The sequence below is a fragment of the Dipteris shenzhenensis genome, chromosome 4, assembly GCF_047967505.1.
Source record: "Dipteris shenzhenensis isolate YYH24624 ecotype China chromosome 4, Dip_SZ_1.0, whole genome shotgun sequence".
Classification (NCBI taxonomy): domain Eukaryota; kingdom Viridiplantae; phylum Streptophyta; class Polypodiopsida; order Gleicheniales; family Dipteridaceae; genus Dipteris; species Dipteris shenzhenensis.
In genome coordinates this window covers 42,744,432-42,768,354 of record NC_141599.1, presented here as the reverse complement: position 1 = coordinate 42,768,354, position 23,923 = coordinate 42,744,432, and the positions used below count along the sequence as shown (strand labels likewise).

General features: G+C 46.4%; 1 protein-coding gene across 6 annotated transcripts in view; it reads left to right on the top strand.

Annotated features, from left to right (window-relative positions):
* The window catches only part of LOC147902895 (diphthamide synthesis DPH2 family protein), a 120,331-nt gene that overhangs the window by 37,141 nt on the left and 59,267 nt on the right, over window positions 1-23,923 (top strand). For all 6 annotated transcript variants that reach the window (XM_087373262.1, XM_087373266.1, XM_087373261.1 and 3 more), the window contains 2 exons: window positions 10,533-10,641; window positions 16,647-17,132. In XM_087373262.1, coding sequence (XP_087229388.1) covers window positions 10,533-10,641; window positions 16,647-17,132 — 595 coding nt within the window. The remainder of the gene's footprint in view (window positions 1-10,532; window positions 10,642-16,646; window positions 17,133-23,923) is intronic.

The following is a 23,923-nucleotide window of genomic DNA, read 5'->3' as shown; positions in this document are numbered from 1 at the left end:
GTCAAAGAGCCAACCGAGCCCTCCTGCAAAATAAAATTTATTTTCGAATCTTCGTGAGGTCCACGCCACATCCTCCTCCTCCACAGCAGCCAGCTCCTTTGGCTCGTGTAGAGGGTATTGCTCGCCCTCAGTCTCAACTGAGCCTCAACAGCCCGTGCCTCATCCTCTGCCAAAGAAAGTAGTGCAGTGCCTCCTCAACCTATCAAAGCTTGAGCCTATCAATTACCAAGGGCATCGGCACATCCAAAGGGAAGGATGCAAAAAAGACCACGACGAACATCGAACAACCTAAGGACCAAGGATAGCCAGACACATAGGTAGTCACTGAGCAGGGTGACAAAGTATCTAAAAAAATTAGCGAGGAGCAGCCGGCTGTGATAGCACCCGTTGATCCTAAGGGCAAGAAGGCGATGATCGAGGACATTGAGAAGTCAGTGACCGGAAAATAATTGTAGGGAACGATGGCAGTGCCAGATGTGAAGGTAAAAGGATTGTTACTGAGCTACCCGAGCCGCATAACCCAAGAAGCTGGGCCATTGTCTGAGCAGCCACACGACTCAGAGCCCTATCGGTTCCCTGATCCACCCCAAGTTACGGCACTGTTATTGCCGCCACAGAGGGTTCCCGTTGGTGAAGGCATCAACCTCCTTTTCATATGATGTGCCTGGCTACATTGCTAAGGCCTAGGATGTTGTAATGGCTAACTAACGTAAGCTCAGAGATGAAACTTTGGTAGCTGCTCGCACCTTGCACCATGTAGCCAGGCAGTGGGTTGCCCCTCAGGTTCTCATATACAACATGCAAGAGCATGGCTTATGAGAAAAAGGTTGAAGCCTTTTATGACGACAAGCTCGAGAATATGGATACAGAGTAGAAGAAGCTAAATGTAGAGCGCAACAATCTGACGGCAGCCCACACCAAGCTGTAGGAGAAACATCTAGCAGTGACTCACTAACTTTAGAAGACCTAGCGGAGGCACACCACGTTGGTTGGCCTACTATCATCACTGCCGACTCGCCAATTGCGCCAAGAGAATGCCACATTCTGAGAAAAGGTGGCTATCATGGAGCAAATCAGGCCTTGTTGCAGAGATTGAATGCTTTGGAGGAGCACCCAAGCAAGTTTACTCAGCTCAAGGGACCCAATGATGACAAGGATGGCGATTCTGGGCAAGGTGGCGCTTCTGGGCTAGGGGGACCCGGGTTAGCTTCCCAACCATTGGTGATGATAAAGTGCGCATACCGGCCACTTCAGCAAGAACTATTGGTTCCCAGACTACCACGGCTAAGGCAGGCTAGGCACCCACCAACAAGCAGGCTACGGAGACAAACTCGGATGAGAAAACAACGGCCCATGATTTAATACGGCTGGATCCTATGCCTCGTCTTGTGCCATTCAAGACGGATGTTTCGTTGTCCCTAGGTGCATGGATTGAGACATGTACGATCTCTTCGTGCCTTATTGAGGTTGCAATACATTTTTGGAGCGACTCCCTTTTTGCAGAGCCCCTTCCTTTGGCTCAAGAAGCATTCTAGCACAGGATACTCGTGGTATACTTAGTAAAACTTGTTTTTCTATTACTTATAGTAGGTTGCCTATGGCCCAAGACATTGGGTCCAGTTCGTCCCCTCCACGCATTGATCAGCCTCTCCACCAGGTAGAGCCTTTTGGTGATTTACCGTTGAGCTCTCCATTTATGACAAGGCCTACCATGATTTTTGACAAGACAATAAAAGAGAAAGCTTTTAGCGCCAAAGTACAATTCAGAGCCGAGTGCCAACCAATCATGGACAAGATCTGAGCACTACCTTGGCCCATAATGGATGCATTGCTTGTGGTATTACACAGATCTATTACAATTGCTCGAGAAATTAATGGGATTTATATCCACCAACATGTGGCACCACATATTAGTTGTGTGCAAGAATCCCACCGAGAAATGGATGGAGCCTCGCTCCCAGTTCAAGAAATAGAGGTACAAGTTTAAGGAGTTGGGTATAGTAGACCTGAGGCCGATCCGGTTGCAGAACGGTGGACAGAAGATTGACTCCAACACCCAAAGTGGGAGCCAATTGACATCAGTTCACTTTACCCCTGGCCACCAGCTCTAACTCCTAGGCGCCCATATTTTCTAGGTAGGTTGGCCTTTCCCTGTTTGTCAGAAGTTCCTCGTCCTTCCATAGCCCCGACCCTTCACCGGCCTCCCCTATATCTGCAACACTAGCGACCAACTCCCAAAAGGCGTAAGACAATGTCTGATCGTCGCCTCGAAAGCCCCTCGCTTGGTTGCCAAGTTTTGAACAAAGACTTATCTCTGCAAGTTTGGAGCCGTGAGGACACGGTTTAGGTACGCCGAGGCGAAATGCTGGCCTCGAGTTACTCAGCCAACATGAGTCAGGTCCGAGTAACCAAGAATGGGTGAAGCAAAAGCTACCACCACCGAGAAGCTGAGCAGGGCGACCTCGAGCATCCAGGAAGAGCCAACACACCCCACGTTGTGGAGCCAATCCTTGGCAGTGGTTTTGTGGGTTCTAGGTCTAAGATCAGAAGGCGGTTTAGCGAGGCCGACAATCTAGAGTCCTAGGCTACTTAAGCCTTGAGTCTATTGTAGAACGGGCTTTTTACTCGCCCTCTTATTGGTCTTGTAGTTTGAGTCCGATTGCTACTCATAGCAAGTGTAGTGCCTCAAACCGAGGTGAGAATCTGTGTGAGTCGATTGCAGCTACGTTTGTTTGTAACAACCCAAGGCCTCTTTGATAATACAAGAATTGGGTTTGATATCTCGGCTGTTTATTGAGTTTTTGCAATGTTGTGTGCTTGTCTACCCGTCTTCATACGATTTTGCCCATGCAGCACAAACTCTCGTGACAGTTCTGAACCTCTAGCTGTGGCAACCAAGCACTGAGTAGGCTCCCTTTACCAAGCAACCCCGGAGTGCAATAGAGGGCATCTCCACCGAGGCACTAGTACTGTTTGCATCCAAGCATAGGATTCAATGGTCAACTGAGGGGTGAGAGTAAAAGACCGTCACCACCTTATAAACGTGACATGTTGCATTTGGATCTATCTAGGGATTTGGAGTCTTGTTGTTGAGAATGGAAAAAGAAATCAATGGACTATCTGACGTGAGGTTTGGCTGCAAGGAATGACTCGGTGGAAATCGTTGTGCCTCCATGTGTGATGTTCTAAAAAGCAGTGCAACCTTTTTGATGTGCCACTGCCTGTGATATTCTAAAAAGCACAACAATTTGTTTGAGGTTGATTGACTTGTTACATTAGCTAATGAGGACACACCTCATCCCACTCAAGTCATATTGTAGGGTACTGACGGCGGGTAGAGCAACAAGGAACTACCTTTATAGCTGTATATACTTCATATACTTTTTGGGTATAGAGCACACAATGACCTTTCACACACCACAAAGCCCTCAATCTCATGCCACAACTTATACTTTTTGGGTATAGAGCACACAATGACCTTTCACACACCACAAAGCCCTCAATCTCATGCCACAACTTTTAGAACTGCTTATGCCTCGGTAGACACGTCTTGGGAGATTCTGGCTAGCATTGCAGCTTGGCATGTTTGGAGGGCCAGATGTACGGAGGCGATGGAGGGTTCACAAGTTCACCCTTCCCAGTCTATGACCAGTATATGGACTGATACTATATACACACTAATGGCCATCTGGGTGAGCATGCAGGGATCCAGCAGAGGGGCTACAACTAGGAGAGACACTTTTTTCAGAGTTTGGAGAGGATCTCCATTCTTCTGCAGGGATCTTGCAGAGGGGCTACAACTAGGAGAGAGACTTTTTTAAGAGTTTGGAGAGGATCTCCATTCTTCTCTGTTGAGGTGGCATTTTCAACCTCCACCTTGGATTTTTGTTAGCTCTTTTGAGCTGTTTTTTTTTTCTCATGCATGACATGATGTACTCCCGCATTTGAGCTTGCTCTTGCGGCTTTCATTCATACTTAATGAAGCAATGTTTTTGGGAAAAAATAAAGTGTTGCAAAAAGGCAGCTCTAGCTTGCTCGAAAGTCACCTGTTGAGTTGGATCATCGGCTTGTTGAGAAGCCTCAAAAGCACGAAGCCACTTGCTAGCTTCATCTTGCAAACAATAAGTGAAAATCCGCAGCACGAATGCGGGATCTTGCCGATTCTTGATTAAGCATGTAATTTCCAACTGTTCCATGAACTTTGTAGCATCGTCAATGGGTGTCCCATGAAATAAGGGAAAATCCTGCATCATGACATTTGCTTCTTTGTGGGTTGTCGCAAGCAGCAGTCACACAAATTGTGAATTGAAGGTCTGGTTGGAGATCATTCCTCCGTAGAGGCACCAAAATGTGATGGGACGGGTAGAGCAACAAGGAAACTGGCTTTATAGCTGCATATACATGTCATGTTTCATGTATTTCTTGGGTATAGAGCACACAACCACCTTTAACACGTCACAAAGCCCATGAATATCCAAGCAAGAAGATAATCTTCTCAGCAAATCACACGTAGTGCGTGGTACAGGAAAAACACACATCTTGTAGAGAACCCCCATAGGATCAGATAGGGCTCTTTGGCAATAAAATTGGACAACAGGTGCCCATATAACCTCTGAAAGTGCCCTTGGTACAACAAGCGACCTAACCTGCTTCCACAAATCTGTGCAAACTTGACAAACACCTGTTCTTCAATCCATGAAACCTCTAGCATGAATCGGCAACAACCTGCAAGCTAGCAGCCTGCAGAAAACAATGGAAAGCTCTTGGGAGCACCAAGATGCTCCTCAACACAATACCCGGTAACGTGCCCAACCTTGGCACAAAATCTCAATAGCACTTGCCAGTCCTTACAGAAGGGATAACTTTTGCTACTAAAGTTGGATTGACACACTCTAGAAACCAAAATTGTAGCCTTTGAACTGCTCTACGACTTTCTTTAAGATAACAAATCTAAATTCGTTGCTTATCTCCAGATGTGGTCATTGCACCCCTCACTAGTCTTTGAAAACTGCATGTATAAGCTGCCTTGGCTCTCACGGCTCTCTTGCACAACCTAGCTCAAAAACAGCCCTCCAAGACTCCTCAGAAAGCGGCCTCTACATGCAAAAAAACGACGTACACTTCTAATTTTAGATGAAAAGCACCCATGCAAACTCTAGACCTCTAGTTTTGCAAAAGTTGTCTTGTAGTAATCCACACCCTCTGTCTTCATCATCTACATCTCTCCTACACATGCACTCTGCTACCGATTTCCCAAGATCTAACAGTGAGCTTTTCTTCATCACGTCTTGTAATCACGGTCTCATTACAAAATCATATTAGGAAAATCATGATTATTTACAAAAGCAAAACCTAAAGCTCTTATGCTACTTTACATTACTACTTCCTAGCTTCTATGCCTAGAGCTAATCCACACTAGCCTAATTTGTGCTTAGCAGTGCTAATCCCACCTACCTACTAGTGCTCCTACGTGTTATATAAACAACATGCACAATATTTACAGTGATTTCCCGGGCTTCAAAAACAGGCCCATCATCAGCACCAACTAGTCTTTGTCACACAACACAACAGATTGTTGTTCCTTGTGCTCAGCTTTCCCACTTTAGTGAGTGGTAAAAACATTTAGGCTCTCCCTTTTTGCACTTAGGCCCACGCACCAGAGGAGGAGGGATGTCAGACTCGCCAGCGGGCAGAGACACAGATTAGACTAGGGGACCTCTCTCCCATGCTCACCCGATTGGTGTCACGGCCGATTGGCGTGACAGTAGCATTGGTTCATTGCAAGGTCATTGTTAGGAGATGATAGCGGACCAGACATACTGACAGTAGTCAGCGTCCCATCAGAGGTTTTATGCTTCCACTGCAGCCTCACACATCACCGCCGGCTCGACTTCTCCACCAGCCCCAGATGATCATCACAGTGCTGCTGGCCCTGACCCTCTCCATCAGCTTAGAGAGTTCTCTCTCTTTATGTATGGGTGTCACTATGATAATGGTTTTTCCTATTGTGATCATCATGGGTGTTGATGCTTGTTTAGAGGCTCCGCCCCTTAGCTCATTATATTAGGTCTTTTTTAGTCTCATAGACCCTTTGGTCTTTTGAAGACTTTTAATAAACTCTCTCTCTCTCTCTCTCTCTCTCTCTCTCTCTCTCTCTCTCTCTCTCTCTTCTGAAGTCATTGTTTAGACCCACCCGAGATATGTCCCACGGGAGTCACGATGGCTCTGTCTTGCGTTGAGCCTCGTCCAGGAGACCGAGACGCACGGCATCCCTTGATGGGCGCCAGCGTCCCATCACCGGCTATGCACTAGCCAAGGCGACATGACATATGGAGGATTTCGCTCTGCTCCAGTCCTTTTCTTTTCATTGTTACATCCATATGTATTTGATTATGTATGATCAGACTTAGGATTCAGCACGGGTGATGATGCTCGTTTCAGTAGCTCCACCCTTACTGTGATTTGTATTAGGTTTTCTTTCAGTCTTATAGACCCATCGGTTTTCCGAAGACTCTAATAATTTTTTTTTCTTTCTTTCTTTCTCTCTCTCTCTCTCCTAAGCATATTGGATTTGCATATCGCCCCCTACTACATGATCAAAGGGTTGTCCCAACTTATCGAATATACAGATCAAAGATGCTGGGCTCTTCTTGCTTCTTTAGATGAGGAGATAATTACCAATTGAGTTATGCCATGACTGATGCCACATAGAGGCTCATTACCTCTTTCTATTGGGAGGATGTGGATGAAGACAGCATACAGCATGAGCATTGACATGAGAGCAGATCTTAGGGCTCAGCAGTCAAAATGGAGTAATGCATGTACCACCTTAACTTTCTTATACGTCTCTAAGATTGCCTCGATTTTCACAAGGTCATGTTAAAGTAGAGCGGTCCACATCAATGTATCTACAAGCTGGGTGGACGCTCGCAAGCTCATCATAGGTAGGAGGCCATGATGACTAAAGGTTGTGAGTGGCAAATCATGGGTATTCTTTGGAGACACAAACATGTCACACCTCTCTGCTTAATCAGGTAGCTCTATAAATAAAGAGATGTATTGAGATGCAACTGATGATGATACAAAACGACCAATTTTATTCACATTGTACCAGTTGACACCAGCCTCAGCTCTAGATTTCTAGGATGTATTTTGTTGTTTTTGTGTTTGAGATCTCCCTTAGCATTTAGGATCTCCCTTAGAGCATTCTAAACATTGTATTTGAACTTCGTCTCTTAGACTTGTTTGGTTTTCTGAAGACTTTAGTAAGTTGCTCTCTCTCTCTCTCTCTCTCTCTCTCTCAAAGTGCATGGATAATGAAAGGCTACCAAAGAGAGCATGGAATGAAAGTCAGAAGCTTCAAAAGACAAACAAGGGCAAGATTTTGACATCCGGATGGGCACAGGACCTAAAAAAATGGTTCAAGAAGTGGGAAGTAGAAGAGTATTTAAACTACTCTTCAGAGGAGATTGATGAAGAGGCTTTTCATTATGACCTGCTGAATGCACTACACAGGAAATGGCAAACAGCAGAAAACAAAGATAAATTTGAGTACTATCGCACATATATCAACCCCGAATATTGGTCAATTTATACAGGAAGGGAGACAACAACGCAGAAGTACATATGTACACCTATAGCAGTGCATAAACGGAGGGCTTTAGCCTCACTTCGCACCCGATCACACCAGCTGCAAATAGAAACAGGGGGATGGAAAAAGATGCCAAGGGAGAGTAGAATATGCCAACTATGTGATCAAGGTATGGTTGAAACAAAAGAACACATGGTAATGATATGCCCTCACTATGCACACATTAGGGAAGAGTTCAATCACCTCCTTGAGGGACATAACAAACTGGCTGATTTGCTGCATAAAGGGTCACCTTCAGCTTTAGGAACATTTGTGTATAAGCTCTTCAAGCATAGGAATCCACCTGAATCCTAGAAGGTGGTTTCTCTTTCCACCCTCCCATCTTCGGGAGGAGCTTTCATGTACTTGTGATATTGTATTGCCCAGGTCCCATAGGCCGGTTTTGGTCTTCAGAGGACGATAATATATTCTTCTTCTTCTTCTTCTTCTCTCTCTCCATCAATCCACCCCATGGCGGTGAGTCAAGGGTGAAAGTGGTAGATCTCAGACATGCTGTAGAGACACAAGGCCCTCAATCTCTGATGTGACATCTCTTGGCCTATTTCACCCATCTCAGATGTATCTACATGATTTTATGAAGTTAATCGCCCCTCTCTTCCCACCCCGTGGTCCCCTTCCCTTGCTTCCTTCACACAAATTTCCATGTGGTTTCAAGTTAGATGTGTGAATGATATCTTGTCCACTCCATATAAAATTCCTTATGGGTCTCTTAGGCTGAGTGATGCAATCTCTTGAGTGACACCAGCAAGGACAAACAAACCATGTCGTGGCCAAAGGACCTGGTTGACCACGGCTACTCTAGAGGCAAGGTCAATCTTGACAGAGCCCCAAAAAAGGAGCTTTCTCCTTATGCTCTCCAACATTGGAGCAAATTGTTGTGTCGAAGAGATGCCCAAGCCAACCTGGCATCCCAAGTATCTGACAGAAACTCCCCTCTCAATCCAAGTGGATCCTAAGTCACTTCCCCAAATTGGAGTGTCCTCGTCATCATTGATCCAAAAGCCAATTGATTTATGCCAATTAGTATGTGCCACCCCACAACAGCGCAAAATAAATCCAATGCTGTCCGAAAAGAAGTGAGCGTCTGTGGTGTGGCATCCAGAATGTCATCTTCCAGCTCTACAAGATGGTTGTGAGGGGACTTATACTTGGGAACGAGCCGTGGAAGGACTTTTTTATTTGCAGCATACAGTCATGCACATTGTCTTCGGGAGGAGACTGGATGGACAGTACCAGATGGGTCTTCACTTCAGCCCATTTCAGATCTCCTTCCTCCCCTCTCATGGCAGCTATCCTGAAAGCATGGGCCAGCTTCAAGAGTACTCTTTGGAGGGTTCCCCCTTCCTCTCGTGAAGAGATTGATAGGAAGCCACTCATCTAGAGCGATAGTATTTTGGATGAGCATGGTGGACCACTGGGTTCTTCTCATTGACCTAGGAGAGTGGGAGTGAATTGACAAAGGGCACTGAGAGAAGAGCCCCCCCTTCTTTTGTTATACGGTTCGTAATGCTAGGAGATTTCAGCTCAGTTGTAGAGATTGGAGGCCCTGCAGAGATCTTCATTGGGATGTCTTTCATATTTCTGCTAATCTGCAAAAAAGGTTTTGAAGGAGACTTTGGAAATCCCACAGGAATAGAAAAGCACTCTCTTTTTCTGGATTTCTATTCATGGTGGGATTGTAGTGAACCTGTGGAGATCTAGGTTTGGGGCTGTTCCTACTTGTCCCCGTTGCTATGCTGCTGTGGGTGTAGACTATTCAGCATTGTTTATGGGATTGTAGAGAGGCAGGGGTTATATGGAAGGGGTTGCTAGGATTTTCAGTTCTTTTGCACATTCCCCCTTCTTCATGACTTGGGCCTCAGTTGCTTGGGTTTCCCTTTCGGGACCTTAGGTCTTCTTTGAGAGGCATGACTCATCATGGGCTATAGCTATCAGACGACACTTGATTGAGCCATGTTCTCTGGACGATGTTCTTGCCTCACCCTTCAGGGATGTGCATACCGCGGTGGACTCTTCTTGGGAGATACTAGCGAGCATATCAGCGTGGCATATATGGAGAGCCATGTACACATAGGCATTGGATGGATCCGAGGTTCACCCCACTCAGACTATGGCCAGTACATGGACATACACTACACAACACTGATGACCATCTAGAAGGGCATGCAGGGGTCCTCTCGAGCAGCTTCTGCTAGGAGGGCTGCTTTCCTTAGGGAATGGAGGGACTCCCCCTTCTTCTCTGAGTCTTCCATAGGGCTGAGATGCCATTTTCAGCCTCAACCTTGGCTATTTTGTACCTCTTCTTGAGGAGTTTTTTTTTTAATGCACATCATGATGTATTACCGCCTTGAGCTTGCTTTCACCAGTTTTATTCATAGTCTATTTTTGTGAAAAAAAGAAGAAGATGTGTGAATGATACATGCCCCTTTACATGATTTTTGGCTGGTTGATTCTGAAATGGTTCTTTTTCTGAATTTGTCACACTTTTCTTACACATGATCTAAAGCATATACGATATGTTGAAGTTACTGAGCATCACATACATATGGGCTATTTAAAGAGAAGAATCTACGTCATTACATGCGTGCTTATCTTTTGTATGTTGGAAGTTGCATGTTTCTGAGCTGCTCAAGAATGTCCACCATGAAAGACTATACATGTGTTTGTCTGTGCTTTTGCAAAGCTTCATGGTGGAGCTCAACTAATATGAAAGGTGTTTGAAGTCTGTTCTTGTTATGTGCATTATTTGGCTATCTTTTGGTGCAGTTACCTTTAACATGTCAATGGGTATCTAATAATTTGTCTATCTTTCATTGTGGGAAGGTCTGCCTCTGAAGCTTGCCTTTTAGGTTCTTATGTGAATTTTTGAATGCCTCCATAGGATGTCAAAACTACCTGTATGGTATGTCTTTGGAAGAGCCATGATTGATGTGGACGATTGTGTGCAACAGCTGCTAGATCATGCCTCAAGTTGCAGACAGGATCTTCTGGTATTGTTCTCAGGCCAGTTGTTCACTTTTGAAGCTGCAATTTGTTTTCATTCAGTCTGTTTTCTCCTAATGGCATGTGCATTTTCTGTCTTATGGTGGGAAGAAAGTGTGTATCGTGTAACAAATTTCACTGCTTTTGCTGCTTTAGCTTTTCAATATCTTCTCTTTTGAATCCTTTCTCTTTCAAGACCCTCAGACTCAGAGATTCCCTTTTGTGCTCTTTGCAGAATTTGTTCGTACTCGAATCACACTGCAGGTGAAACGGGCACCCAAGGTCCGGGGTAGCTGACCTCAAGCCTGGGTGTAGTCCAAGATCTACTTTGAAGCCATAACGTGCAAAACCACCAAGGATTAGTGAGTCTGATTTGGGGGAGATGGCAAACTCACCACGAGCATAAGGTTAGCGAAGCACCGAGTCGCGCCCATGGCCTCATCTGTCCCATATCATGGGAGTTCACGGGTCGAGGTGTTAGGCCTCTAACATGGCATGGGCCTGCCCTAGGTTGTGTTATCCCAAGGAGTCCATTCCAGGGATCCCACAAATGATCCCTAAGTCATATTTATAGACTTACCCAAGGGCGTAAAGGCACTAGGGATAGTGATAAAGTATCAACTGACCCCTTTTAAAGGGTACACGGGTTGGATCTAACCCCATCATTAATGCCAGGTCATGCTATGACCTTGGGGTCATAAGAGCAAGGCCGTGCTCTTGTCCATTGGCCCATGTGTTCATGACACATGCATGCGTGCATCAACATGTATGGCACCTCGCCCAGAGACTATGCTTGCATGGACATGTCTAGTGTAAGAAGCCTAAGGACCCCTTTTAAAGGGTACACGGCTTGGATCTAACCCCATCATTAATGCCAGATCATGCTATGACTTTGGGGTCATAAGAGCAAGGCCGTGCTCTTGTCCATTGGCCCATGTATTCATGATACATGCATGCGTGCATTAACAACATGTATGGCACCTCGCCCAGACACTATGCTTGCATGTACACGTCTAGTGCAAGAAGCTTGGGACTGCAAAGATGGAAGTTGATTATATGCATGCTTGTCATGGGCATCTGCATCCCATGGCATAACTTCCTACATGAGCATCTAAATGGGCTTCTTGACAGCTGAAAGGGTGAAACCCAAGGTGTGTATATATATATATATATATATATAGAGAGAGAGAGAGAGAGAGAGAGAGAGAGAGAGAGAGAGAGAGAGGAATTTCCCACAGCCAACCCCAACAGAACCCACAGCAAAAACAAAGCCCAAAAAGACAAGAAATGTGACTTGACGGAATTCTGCCGAGAGAAGGGGACATGACGGAAGTTGATGGTATTGTGGATTCCTGTCATGTTTTGACGTTGATCTTTTCTGTGAGAGCAAGCTACACTTTACTGTAACCCCACCCTATTTTCATTTGGGAGAACATATCTTCTTTGTCTACAAAATGATAACACCAAGTGCTGGGGGAAGCAATGTAAGAGGCTTTCAAGATCTTGCCAAATGTACATGCCTTTCAAACCCTACTAGGAATTTAGCCCAAAGATGGATTACGATGTGTATGGAAAGGTTAGACACCTAGAATGAGACGTAGGATGCTTGGAAAAAAGAGAATGATGCCTTGAGAAAAGTAATCGAACACCAAGCCTCATGCATTTAGGCACTTCAGTTGGATTCGCAGGGATCTAGAGCTTTCATGCCTTAGAAAATCTGAGAACTGAATGCAGCCTTGAAAGAGTGCCTAGAGGAGCTCAAAACCAGCCATGGACTGGTTATGGAAGAATCCAAAAAAGATAAAAGAAAACTTTGAAGCCAAGGTGGAAGCCCGTGCCAACAATGGTAAACCATGGTCTCAAGTGGTGAAGAAACACGGGCCATAGAAGGGCATCTAGGAAAACTTTGAGGAAGAGAGCAGCAGAAGATCAAAGCTTTCAATCTCGATGAGGGGTTTCTCTAGCACAAACTTCTCTCTCTCTCTCTAAATAAATAAATAAATAAATATAGAGAGAGAGAGAGGTTTATGCTAGAGAAACCCCTTATCGAGAATGATTGTTGGGGAGTATGCAGATGATACAAGGGAGAATCCTCTTATCATCAAGTTCATGAATGCACATGCGAAATAGGATGCAAGCATATTGTCACTTTCTAGTATGGATGTGACATGATCTTGGAGGATCCTTAGAACAAGTCTGTAGAGACATCGTAAGATGTTTTGATGTAACCCAAGTGTGTAAATTCGTGTGCATATTGGCTTGATTTTATGTATGGAACTATACTGTGGTTTGTGCTTTGGTGGGGGTGGGATTTTTCTAGGGTGTAGGGGACATCACACGAAAAAGTTAACGCCACCCAGAGCCTCTGTCGAAGCTTTATTGCATTCCCTAAAATGTGTTCAAGATTCAAATCCAAGGGAAGGATCGGTAAACAGAGATCAGGGATTGTGTCAATCCAACGCTCCAAAACCCATCTCCTCATGAAAATGGACACACATCACCCTTGGTATAAGCTGCCCTATCGTCAAAACAAAGCTGTGATACCAAATGATTAAAACACAAAAAACTCTTCACCTCACTTTTTGGGCGTGGAGTTGGCTTTTTTCATCATTTTCAGCGTGCGCGTAGTCATCACCCCTTGTGACTTCTTCTTTCTCAGCTCCAAGAATCAAAGGGGTCCTTGCTGCTTCCTAAAAGTCCTCTTCCTGGCATCATCGTTGGTGGGAGTAAGTGTCATTGTCTGCCGCCTAAAAATCTGAAGCAATATGCATGATGGCATTAGGATCTAACTGTAAGACCCCGTCACGGCCAATAAGTTAAGAAGCAATTGAAAAAGTTGTTTATTGACTGTCCCTCTGATCTGAATTCAAAAGGACTCTCTTGCATGAAAGGCATACTCAACTCAGTGATCCAAAAGTGCCTTTTGTTGAGTCACCCTTGCTGTAGCAAGGCGCTCTGAAGCCCGCTTCTCCTCTTCCCACTATAGGGATGCTAACTGTTGACGTTTAGCAGCCTCTTGTCTTAAAATCTCATTTCTCTTTTACTAGTAATGGAGTGCTAAAATTCAGTGTTATCATAGATGGCTATTGCCAAGCCAAGTCTGAAGAGGACAGCACCCCACCTTGCATATGAGAGACCCAAATGTGTAACACTATCTTTAAAGGCCCTTCTCTGTGTAGAGCATCTGGAATGTTAATACCGGTTGAACCCCCATGCATACGAGGCTCAAAACAAACCTCTAGAAATTGATCTGAGGTAGAGACCCCTGGGGCAATGCAAATAGTGCCACATCTATCTGATGCCCAATCATCAACCCAATTGTTAACTTATAGTCTTTCAATCCGTGCATTGGATGGGCATTTTGACATTTCATATTCAACTAAGAAAATAGAAGCGAGGAAGGCAAATCATGAAAACATCATTTGTCCAAGAGTCTCTACCACTGAAAAGCATCCCAAGCGGCTCATACGGCGCCTATAGGATTTGGGTTACGACCAGGAGATCATTTGGGTTGTCATGGCACTTTATGAGAGAGTTTCAGGTAGAGTCCGGGTAGGATGTGGGTGGACAGATGAGATCATGAGCACTATTGGGGTCAAACAAGGGTGTCCATTACCCCCAACCTTGTTTGGCCTCTACATTGACGAGCTTGAGAGAGTGATGCAGACCAGGAGGGGTAGGTTGCTCTCTTGCAGGCACGTTGATCCGGATATTGCTTTATGCAGATGACGTGGCTCTCTTGTCTTCCTCAGCAGAGGGGCTCTAGAGACACCTTGATGCACTACAGTCCTTTTGTGAGTCTCATGATTTGAAGGTCAACCTGATAAAACAAGATTATGATCTTTATTACATCTCGAGCTGTCATGCGCCAGGAGCAGTTCGCATTTGATGGGTCACGTGTTGAGGTAGTTTCATCATACACTTATCTTGGGGTCGTCTTTTTCGGACCCATCTTCACTATGAGACCTGGCAGACACACTTGAGCAGAGAATATGCTTCATTGGCTAGACTAGAGAGGCAGTGCTTTCGTTCTCAGATAGTACAGGTAGAGTTTGCCATGACCCCTCTCCAGGTTGATGCCATCTTTCAGACAGTGACTTTCCTCCACAGAGTTTGGGACCTCCCCCGTGAGAGACTTTCTAGACTGGCACTAGAGTCCTCCATACGATTATCTGAGAGTGGGGTAGGAACAGCATGGTTTGCATGCATCACCGCATGGTTCGCCAGTCACGGGATTCAGATGGATCAGCTTACCCCATTTCAATATAGCATGGATGCACAGCCCGAGTCGATCCCACGAGATGAGATTAACCTCATCATACGGTTAGATCTCCTCTAGCTCCACACATCTCGCACTTCGGGGGGGACGAGGAGTTCCCCACCAAGACTTAGCTCTACTATGACCACTTTTTGAGAGTATCGGAAGACGGGCTCGTCATCAGACCTCAGTATCTCGAGGACAGAGGAGTCTCACACACGCTGAGGATTGCCATCGGACAGATGCGGGTCTCGTCCCATCAGCTGAGGATCGAGACAGGGAGAGATGCATGCATATCCAGAGAGCAGTGGACTTGCAGGTTGTGCACGATGGGGACGGTTGAGACAGAGGAGCACTTTTTGTGTCTCTGCCCAGTCTACTATGAGATCCGAGGGCGCTACCACTGCCTTTTTCAGGATACGGCTTTGGCCCACTCTCACGACTGATCCAATTCCAGGACCAGGTCTGCATTGGGCTCTACCTGATGGAGATGCGACGACACAGGGAGATACTACTATGACATATCAGAGAGGAGGAGGATGGGACCACCGCACCACGGGGTACCGAGGTAGACTGAGCGCAGAGACAGGTCATAGATTTCTATGCATTTGACTTGGCCCCAGAGGAGGAGGAGGAGCTAGTTGACATGAGAGATATATGGATCAGCGGAGGTAGCCGACACAGCATTGCCAAATGAGGGACACAGAGACCGTACACGGTGCGATAGACAAGGTGGGCTTCTACAAAGATCACTTCTTACATATCACAGCGGAGGGTTTCATTGATCCACCAGGGTACACTTAGATTTACTTACCCCACTCACTGAGGATCTCTCTTGGGTAGTTCCGGGTCTCTTCACATAGACTTTGTATCGAGAGCGGCAGAGCAGAGTGACCACTTAGGGAGAGGCGCATATGCACTTTGTGTGACATGCAGGAGGTTGAGACAGAGGAGCACTTCATCTTCAGGTGTCCTGTTTATTATGAGATTCGAGGACGTTTCTACTGCCTCTTCAGAGACAGCTATGGGGTTTTGGCTCGATTCGTCTCCTACCCAGACCAACGATGTTTGGCAGGTTTCGTAGCGAGAGAGGGAGGCGAGGGAGCAGGTGGAGGGGCAGTGTGGGAGGGGTAGAGCGGGAGAGGGAGGCGAAGGAGCAGGGCGGAGGGGCAGAGCGGGAGGGCAGCGCAGGAGGGGCAGAGAGGAGGGCAAAGTGAGAGAGGGAGGCGAGGGAGCAGGGCGGAGGGGCAGAGTGGGAGGGCAGCACGGGAGGGGCAGAGCGAAGGGCAGAGCAGGAGAGCAGAGGGGCAGAGTAGGAGAGGGAGGCGAAGGAGCAGGGCGGGTAGGCTGAGTGTGTTGAGAGAGCCGAGAGTGCGTGTATGAGTGTGAGTCTAGTAGACTGAGTTAGTGTCAGTGGAAGTAAAGCAGGAGGAGCAGGCAGCAGGGCAGGGCAGAAGAGGTGAACAGGGGCGGAAGAGGTTGAGGAGGGGAAGGAGGTGATGGGGAGCAGCAGAGTTCTTTATTCTAGTGAAAAGTTTGAAAGCTCTTCTCATGTCAAATGGTTTATCTTACGCTACGAGTTCCATTATTCGATCTTGAGAAATTTTTGGACTCCAGTATTTTAAAATGGGCGTCCTTGTCGGTGTATACCATAGGCAAACTTCTAAACTTATTTGCAGAGTTATGTTTCTTGTTGCTATCTTTATTGTTAAATTTATGGCTTTTATCAGACTTTGTGGTTTTTGGTCCAAGCAGGTGCTGTTTGATTTTGAGTATGCATATGCCATACCAAGCATAAAAAAGAAAACACATGAGAGACAAAATCTGCCTTGCAGCAGTGACAAGATGAACATAGTATTTGCGAGAATTCCGGATAGGGAAATGGCCCCTCGAGAAACTACTAATGAAATTCAGCAACACAACGATTTGCGAACTGGTCCTGGGAGTGTGGAAAATAATACCTTCAACATGAACAAGTGCTGTTTGGACTCGTCTACGGCTGATACTGAAGACATCACTGAAGGGAGCATAAGCTGTGGTTGCGAACAGCAACAGAATAATCAACCAAAAGAAGAGAGAACTTCCAGAGAATCCTCTGGAGCAGGGGCTCATGAATATAGTCTTGGGGGTCTCAGATGGAGCTTGCCAGAACATTGCAAACTGAAAGATATTCTGATTGTTTGGGTTGGTCTGGAAGGCCCAGCTTTGACAAATATCATGCTTACCTATAATGGATCTGCTGTAGGTACCATTTCTGTTAGAAATCTTTATTTTAATGGGGTGCTGTCCCGTTTCAATGTGAAATACTGTGGAAAAATTGCAAGTCAACATAGATATAATGAATTTATTTGGGTGGTTTTGCTTTTGAGAGATTTACATAGCATCTTCAGAATATTTTATCACGCCTATTTGAAATGTTTCATAAATATCTTGCAAGTGAATGGAGCAGGCTGCACTTGTGGATGTAGCATATGCTTTATTTCAGAACAATTTAAACTAGAAGGTTGAACAATCAGTTGAATGATTATCTTACTGTGTTTCAATTCCCTTTCTAGAGTATAAACGTTACTGCTTAAGCTTTTTTAAGAGCAGGGACTGATCTTGGTTTTGCATCCCATGTAGAAGTACATATGTTCTATAATTGCGTCTCTTCACTTCCGCCCTTTTAATTGCCAATTCACAAGCCTGGGAGCCTGTATATACATTCTGTCTTTTTCTGTTTGAGAGCAGTTCACTAAAGATTGCAAGAAAACACATTTCCCCTTGGAAAAACATGCCTAAGATTTTTAGGTAAACATTTCTTGACAGTCAGAAACCTTTAAATGTTTAAGGGATAGACCATTTCTTGGCCCATGCCTATTCGTTTAGAGGTGCCCTTAAATCTTCAGATCTACCTTAGCCTACTGGCCCTGAGGTCTCCTTCAATGAGGTAGAAAGGATTATCCCAATGCCTATCTTAAAATTTGACCTTTGAGAGCCATGTGAGGTCCCTAATCTCTCATGGAGCACTGACAATATTTTTTGACTCCATGAAAAAGACTTCTATTGAGTATGAAGAATACCCACGTGAGCAAGCTCAAAGTGGAAATACATCATGCTGTGCATGAGGAAAACCCCCCTGAAATTAGGAAACAGAAAACTCAAAACGAGCTGGAAAGAAACCAAGGTTGAGGCTGAAAGTGCCACCTCAACCCTGCTGTAGTCTCTAAGAAAAAGGGGGAACCCCTCCATTCCCTAAGGAATATAACCCTTCTGGCTGAGGCTGCCCGGGAAGAACCCTGCATGCTTGCCCAACTGGCCATCAGTGTGTGAACGGTGTCAGTCCAAATATTGGCCAAGGTGTTCGAGGGATGGACCTGAGATCCGTCTAAGGCCTCTGTGCATCTAGCCCTCCAAATATGCCAAGCAGTGATGCTAGCCAGTATCTCCCAAGCGGTATCCCCATCAGCATGTACTGGTCTATAGCGGGAGATAGGCACATCCTCAAGAGAGCAAGTCTCGACTAGGTGTCTCGACTAGGTGACGTGGAATTCATATGGCCCAAGAAGCATCCTGCCACTCATAGAAGATATGAGGCCCTGATAAGGAGAGCGAAGCCACTGATCCCCACGTCATGAAGAAATGAGAAGGAGCAAAAGTACCGAGGACCCTGGCAATTCCCATCCAAATGGCTCTCGTATGCCTGCAGTCCCATAGACAACGATGAATTGACTCAACAGCAGACGAGCACCTAGGATAAGTGGGGTCTGCCCCAAATCTAGGCCTCCACCTATTCACTGCAATCCCTCCATGAATAGAAAGCCAAAACAATAGAGTGACCTTTCTATTTCTTCGGGATCTCCAAAGCCTCTGCTAGAAGACTCTCTGCAAATCAGCAAAAACATGATAACTCTCCCAATGAGGGGCCATGGAAGGTCTCCAGGCTCTACAACTGATCTGTAACTTTCTGGCATTACTGACCGTTTAACCAAAAAAAGGAAGGCTCTTCTCTTGGTTCCCTGCAACAATCCATTCCCACTCTCCTTGGTCCCACTAAAGAAACTTTATCGGGACTCCTCCAAAGAGCCACAATCTCCAAGAACCTGAAAGAGAGAGACGAGGGCTCGGATCAATATGCCATGCAGAGTCCTTGCCCTGATCCAAAAAGCCTATGATCCTGACAGGCTGAAAAGGCATGCCCAAAAGGATATCCTCTGAAGAAATAACCAGCGTGCCACCTACCTGTGCATCCAAAACCAAAGGCATGCTCATGTGCTCCCAAAAAAGCTATAACCTGGAGAGGAATGCCTGTCCTCGAGAAAGCCCCCATTCACACGGAGCAAACAATGGGCTTGTCATCTGTATCCACATAGTCATAGGGGAGGGCGGCATCAATCTGAAGTATCCTCCTTGCACATCCTCTGAGGTGACTAACTGTTTGCTGTTGGCAAACTTCTGGAAGCCTCTTGAAAGCTTTCCAAGAACCTACGGAGGTAGCAGGGCCTCTCTCCCACCTGGACCACTGCATATAGTGAGACATACCAAGCTGCTTACCCTGCTCATCAAGTATACTCTCATTCCACATAATCGGCTGCCTGTCAATCTCTTCGATAGAGGAGGGAGGAACTCTACAAAGGGTATCTCTGAAGCTGGTCCAAGCCTTCAGAATCGCAACCATAAGCGGGGAGGATGGAGACTTGAGGCGGGCTGAGGTGAAGATCCATCTAGCGCTGTCCATCCAATCTCCCCATGAGGAGGGGCTGAAAGCTTTTTTTTTTGTTTTTTTGCAAAAAGAGACTTCTATTAAGTATTAAAGAAAACCGTTAGAGCAAGCTCCATATGGGATACATCATGCAATGCATGAAAAGCTCAAGAGCCAAAAAGAAAGGATTGAGGTTGATAGTGCCATCTCAATCCGGTAGAAACCTCCGAGAAAAAGGGAGAACCTCTCCAAACTCGAAGAAATATAGTCCTTCTAGAAGAGGCTTCCCGTGAAGGGCCCTGCATGCTAGCCCATATGGCTATCAAAGTGTGAACCGTGTCAGTCCGAATACCTGTGAACACCTGTGATAGGTGTATCTGGGTGCCATCCAAGGCCTCTGTACATCTGGCTCTCCAAATGTGCCGAGAGGAAATGCTAGCCAAAATCTCCCAAGAGGTGTCCACTGAAGCATGAGAAGCTCTGAAGGGAGTAAGTGGTACATCCTGAAGAGAGCAGGGCTCTATCACCTGCCGGTGGACCGAGAGTGCCCAAGAAGAAGGCTCACCCTCATAAAACACCTGGGGCCCAGTAAGGGATAACCATGCGACCAAGCCCCAAGTCATGAAGAAAGGGGAAGTATGAAAGATGCTGAGTATCCGAGCAACCCCTTTTCAAATAGTCCTCGCCTGACTGCAGTCCCAAAGGCAATGTCGCACTAACTCTCTGCAGAATGACAGCGAGGACAAGTGGGATCAGCCCCAAATCGTGATCTCCACAGGTTCACTACAATCCCTCCATGAATAGAAAGCCAAAAGAAAAGAGTGATCTTTCTATTTCTGAGGGATTTTTAGAGCCTCCTCCAGAAATTTCTACGCAAATCTGCGGTCATGAAGAAGCTTTCCCAATGGGGGGCTTTGGAGGGAATCCAACCCCTATTGTTCAGCTGAAATCTCCTGGCATTACCAACCGTGAAATGAAAGAAGGGAATCCCCCTTTCTCAGTGCCCATGGTCTATCCACTCCCACTCTCCTGGGTCCCACTGCAAGCACCTAATAGGTGCACCTCCATATAACCACAACCTCCAGGATCCCAAGGCCAAGAGCAGAGGGTTGGGGTCTAAGTACCAGTGCAAGCCCGCTCCATGGTCCACAAAACCAGCAATCCTAATAGGCTGAAAGGCAACCTCTAGAAGAATATCATCCTTGGATGTAGAGAGTATACCTCCATCCCCAACGTCAAAGACCAGTGCATCTTCCTCGAGACCTCGAAGAGCGATCACCTGTAAAGGAACTGCTGTCCTCGAAAAAGCCCCCATCCAAGTGGTGGAAGTAATAGGCAACTCAACGATTCATTCCATCGGGATGACTACATCTATCTGCTGAATCTTGCATGCTACCCCTCTGAGGTGACTCATGGACTGCAGTCTTTGATCCTCAGGTAGCCTGATAAAAGCCTTCCAAGTGCCTACTGTGTAGGCGGGGCCTCTCTCCCATTTAGACCACTGCATGTAATGGGAAGTGCCCAGTGGTCTGGCATGCTCGTCAAGTATACTATCATTCCAAATGATCGGCTGCCTATCAATCTCTTCGACGGTAGAAGGTGGAATCCTTTGAAGAGTGTTCCTGAAGCTCCCCCAAGCTTTCAGGATGGCAATCATGAGAGGAGAGGCAGGAGATCTGAGAGGGGCGGAAGTAAAAATCCAACGAGGGCTGTCCACCCAATCATCTCCCAAGGTTGGTGTGCAAGCCTGAATGCGTCCAAAAAAGAAATCCTTCCAAGGTTGCTGCCCAGGCATGAGTCCCCTCAACACCATCTTACAAAGCAATGCCCTGCACTGCAAGTCCGGGTCAATGATATTAAGGCCCCCTTCACATGTAGGGAGAATAATGGTCTCCCAGGCCACCCTCGCTGCAACATCTGCTGTGCCATCAAGTCCACTCCATGCAAAATTCCTGACTGGTCTAATAAGCTGAGTGATGCAATCCCTAGACCGGCACCAGCAAGAACACACAAACCAGGCGGTGGCCAAGAGAACCTGGTTCACTGCCACAACTCTAGATGCAAGGTCGAGTTAAGCAGAGCTCCAAAAAAGAAGCTTTTTCCTTATACTTTCTAGTACTTGGGCAAACTGCTGTGCTGGAGAGATGCCCAATCCTACCTGGCATCCCAAATACTTGATAGGAACACCCCTCTGAATCCAGGAAAAGCCAATGTCAACTCCTCAGCCTGGAGTGTCCTCATCACTAATCCAAAAGCCAAAGGATTTATGCGAGTTAATGTGTGCTGTTGCAGCTGAGCAAAAAATATCCAAGGCTGTTCGGAAAGAATCAAGTGACTGCGAAGAGGCCTCAATAAAAATAGCAGTGTCATCAGGCAACTCACAGTCAAGAAGCTCCTGCTCCTGTCTCAAGGGCAATCTCAACCCAAAAAGCTCAGTCTGAGATCTAAGGAAGATACTCATATCTTCTGCCACAAAAAGAAAGAGGAAGGTGGCTAAAGGGCATGCCTGACGAACTGATCTGGATGAAATCTGTCACCCCTTACCCCTCCAATGAAAACCTGGCTGTGGGCTGATCTGTAAAGGGAGGCCACCCCTCTAATCCAAGCATTTGAAAATCCAAACTGTAGAAGAGTGCCCTCAAGAAGACCCCAATCTACTCTGTCATAGGCTTTCTTGAAGTCCAGGAGTAGAACTGCCAGCCTCTGCCCGCTATGCATAGCCCACTTTGTGGCTTCCCAAAAGGAAAAGATATTATAAAGAATGCTCTTGCCATGCACAAAGCCTGTTTGAGTATCATGGATGAGGTCTGGAAGAAGGGGCTGTAATCGGATGCTGATCGCCTTGGCAAGGATTTTGTAAAGAGTGCCCAAAAGAGTGATGGGTCTCCAATGGGATCACCTATCATATCCCAAAAGGCTATAAAGAAAGAAGGAGTAAGACCATTAGATCTAGGGCATTTGCCCTTATGAAGGGCGGAGAGAGCAGTCTTGAATTCTGTGTTGGTAAAGCGTGCATTAAGTGAGCATAACATCTCTGGGGTGACCAACACAGGTAAAATCTGCCAAACTTCATCTCTAGCCACATCTCTGGCCTATGTGTTAGGATCTGCGGTAAGTAGGGAGGCATAGAAAGCTGTCGCTAAGTGCATGACGGTCTTCGGATGGGACTGCAAAACGCCGTTAGAGTCAATAAGCTGACTATGTCTGGGACCAAGTGTAGAGAAAAAGTGTTTATTGACTCTCCCTCCCATCTGTATCCAAAAGGACTCCCGTGCATGGAAGGCATACTGCTCTCTGATCAAGCAAAGTCCGCAGCAAGGCGCTCTTGTATCCAAGCATCTGATGGTCGTCTTTGCTCCTCCCTGTGTAAGGCTGCCAACTGCCGGCGGATACCAATCTCCCGCCTGAGTACCTCACCTCGCCGAGCACTAGCGATATTGGTAGGTGCTGTGGCCACATGTGAAGGACCGGCCATCCCCCCCTACATGTGAGAAACCCAGATCTCCAACACTGCCTGTGTGAGAGTCTCATCCGTGTATAAGGCATTGGGGATCCTGATACTGTGAGACCGTCCTCTCAGATGAGGCTCTGAGATGGACAAAACTACTGGAAAATGGTGTGAAGTGGAAACACCAGGTGCAATGCAAACTGTCCCCCCTCTATCAAGAGCCCAGTCACCTACATAGAATCTATCAATCCGAGCATGGATAGGCATATGCACCCTATGGTTCGACCAGGAAAACAAAAGTGACTGAGACTTAATATGAAATGCATCATCTGACCAAACATCTCTGCCACTGAACCTGAACAAGAAGGCATCCCAGGCTGCTCTCTCGAGGGAGTGGATACCACCTTCTCTGCCCCCTTTCTTATTAGAAGGTGCCTCAACCATGTTGAAGTCACCTCCAAAAATCCACGAATCCACAACGTCAGCCCACGAGAGCAACTCTTTCCAAAACAGAACACGGTCCCCTCTATTGTTCGGAGCATAGAGGTTGAGGAAACCAACCTTACGTCTGTCAATCAGAAGTAAAACCCACTGGGCCCTGGAGGGGGTTATGGTACCGTGTCCAATGACCAGAGGGAGAATAGAATCTGAAACTGAAATGCATGTACCTCCTCTGGTTCCCAAGGCAGGAAGCCAAAAAGTCCGGTCTGAGAGCAGCTTACCTGACTTGGAGCAATCGCTGACATCCAGTTTGTGTTCCTGAAGAAAAAGAATGTCAAGGGAACCACGTGAAACACCTGGATGGAGCTGATTCCTGATCAGCTGTCTGCGACGGCGATGAGGGATGTCGCCCAATCCCTGTATATTACAACTGGCTATCCTCATCGGCGGGAGGAAGTGGGT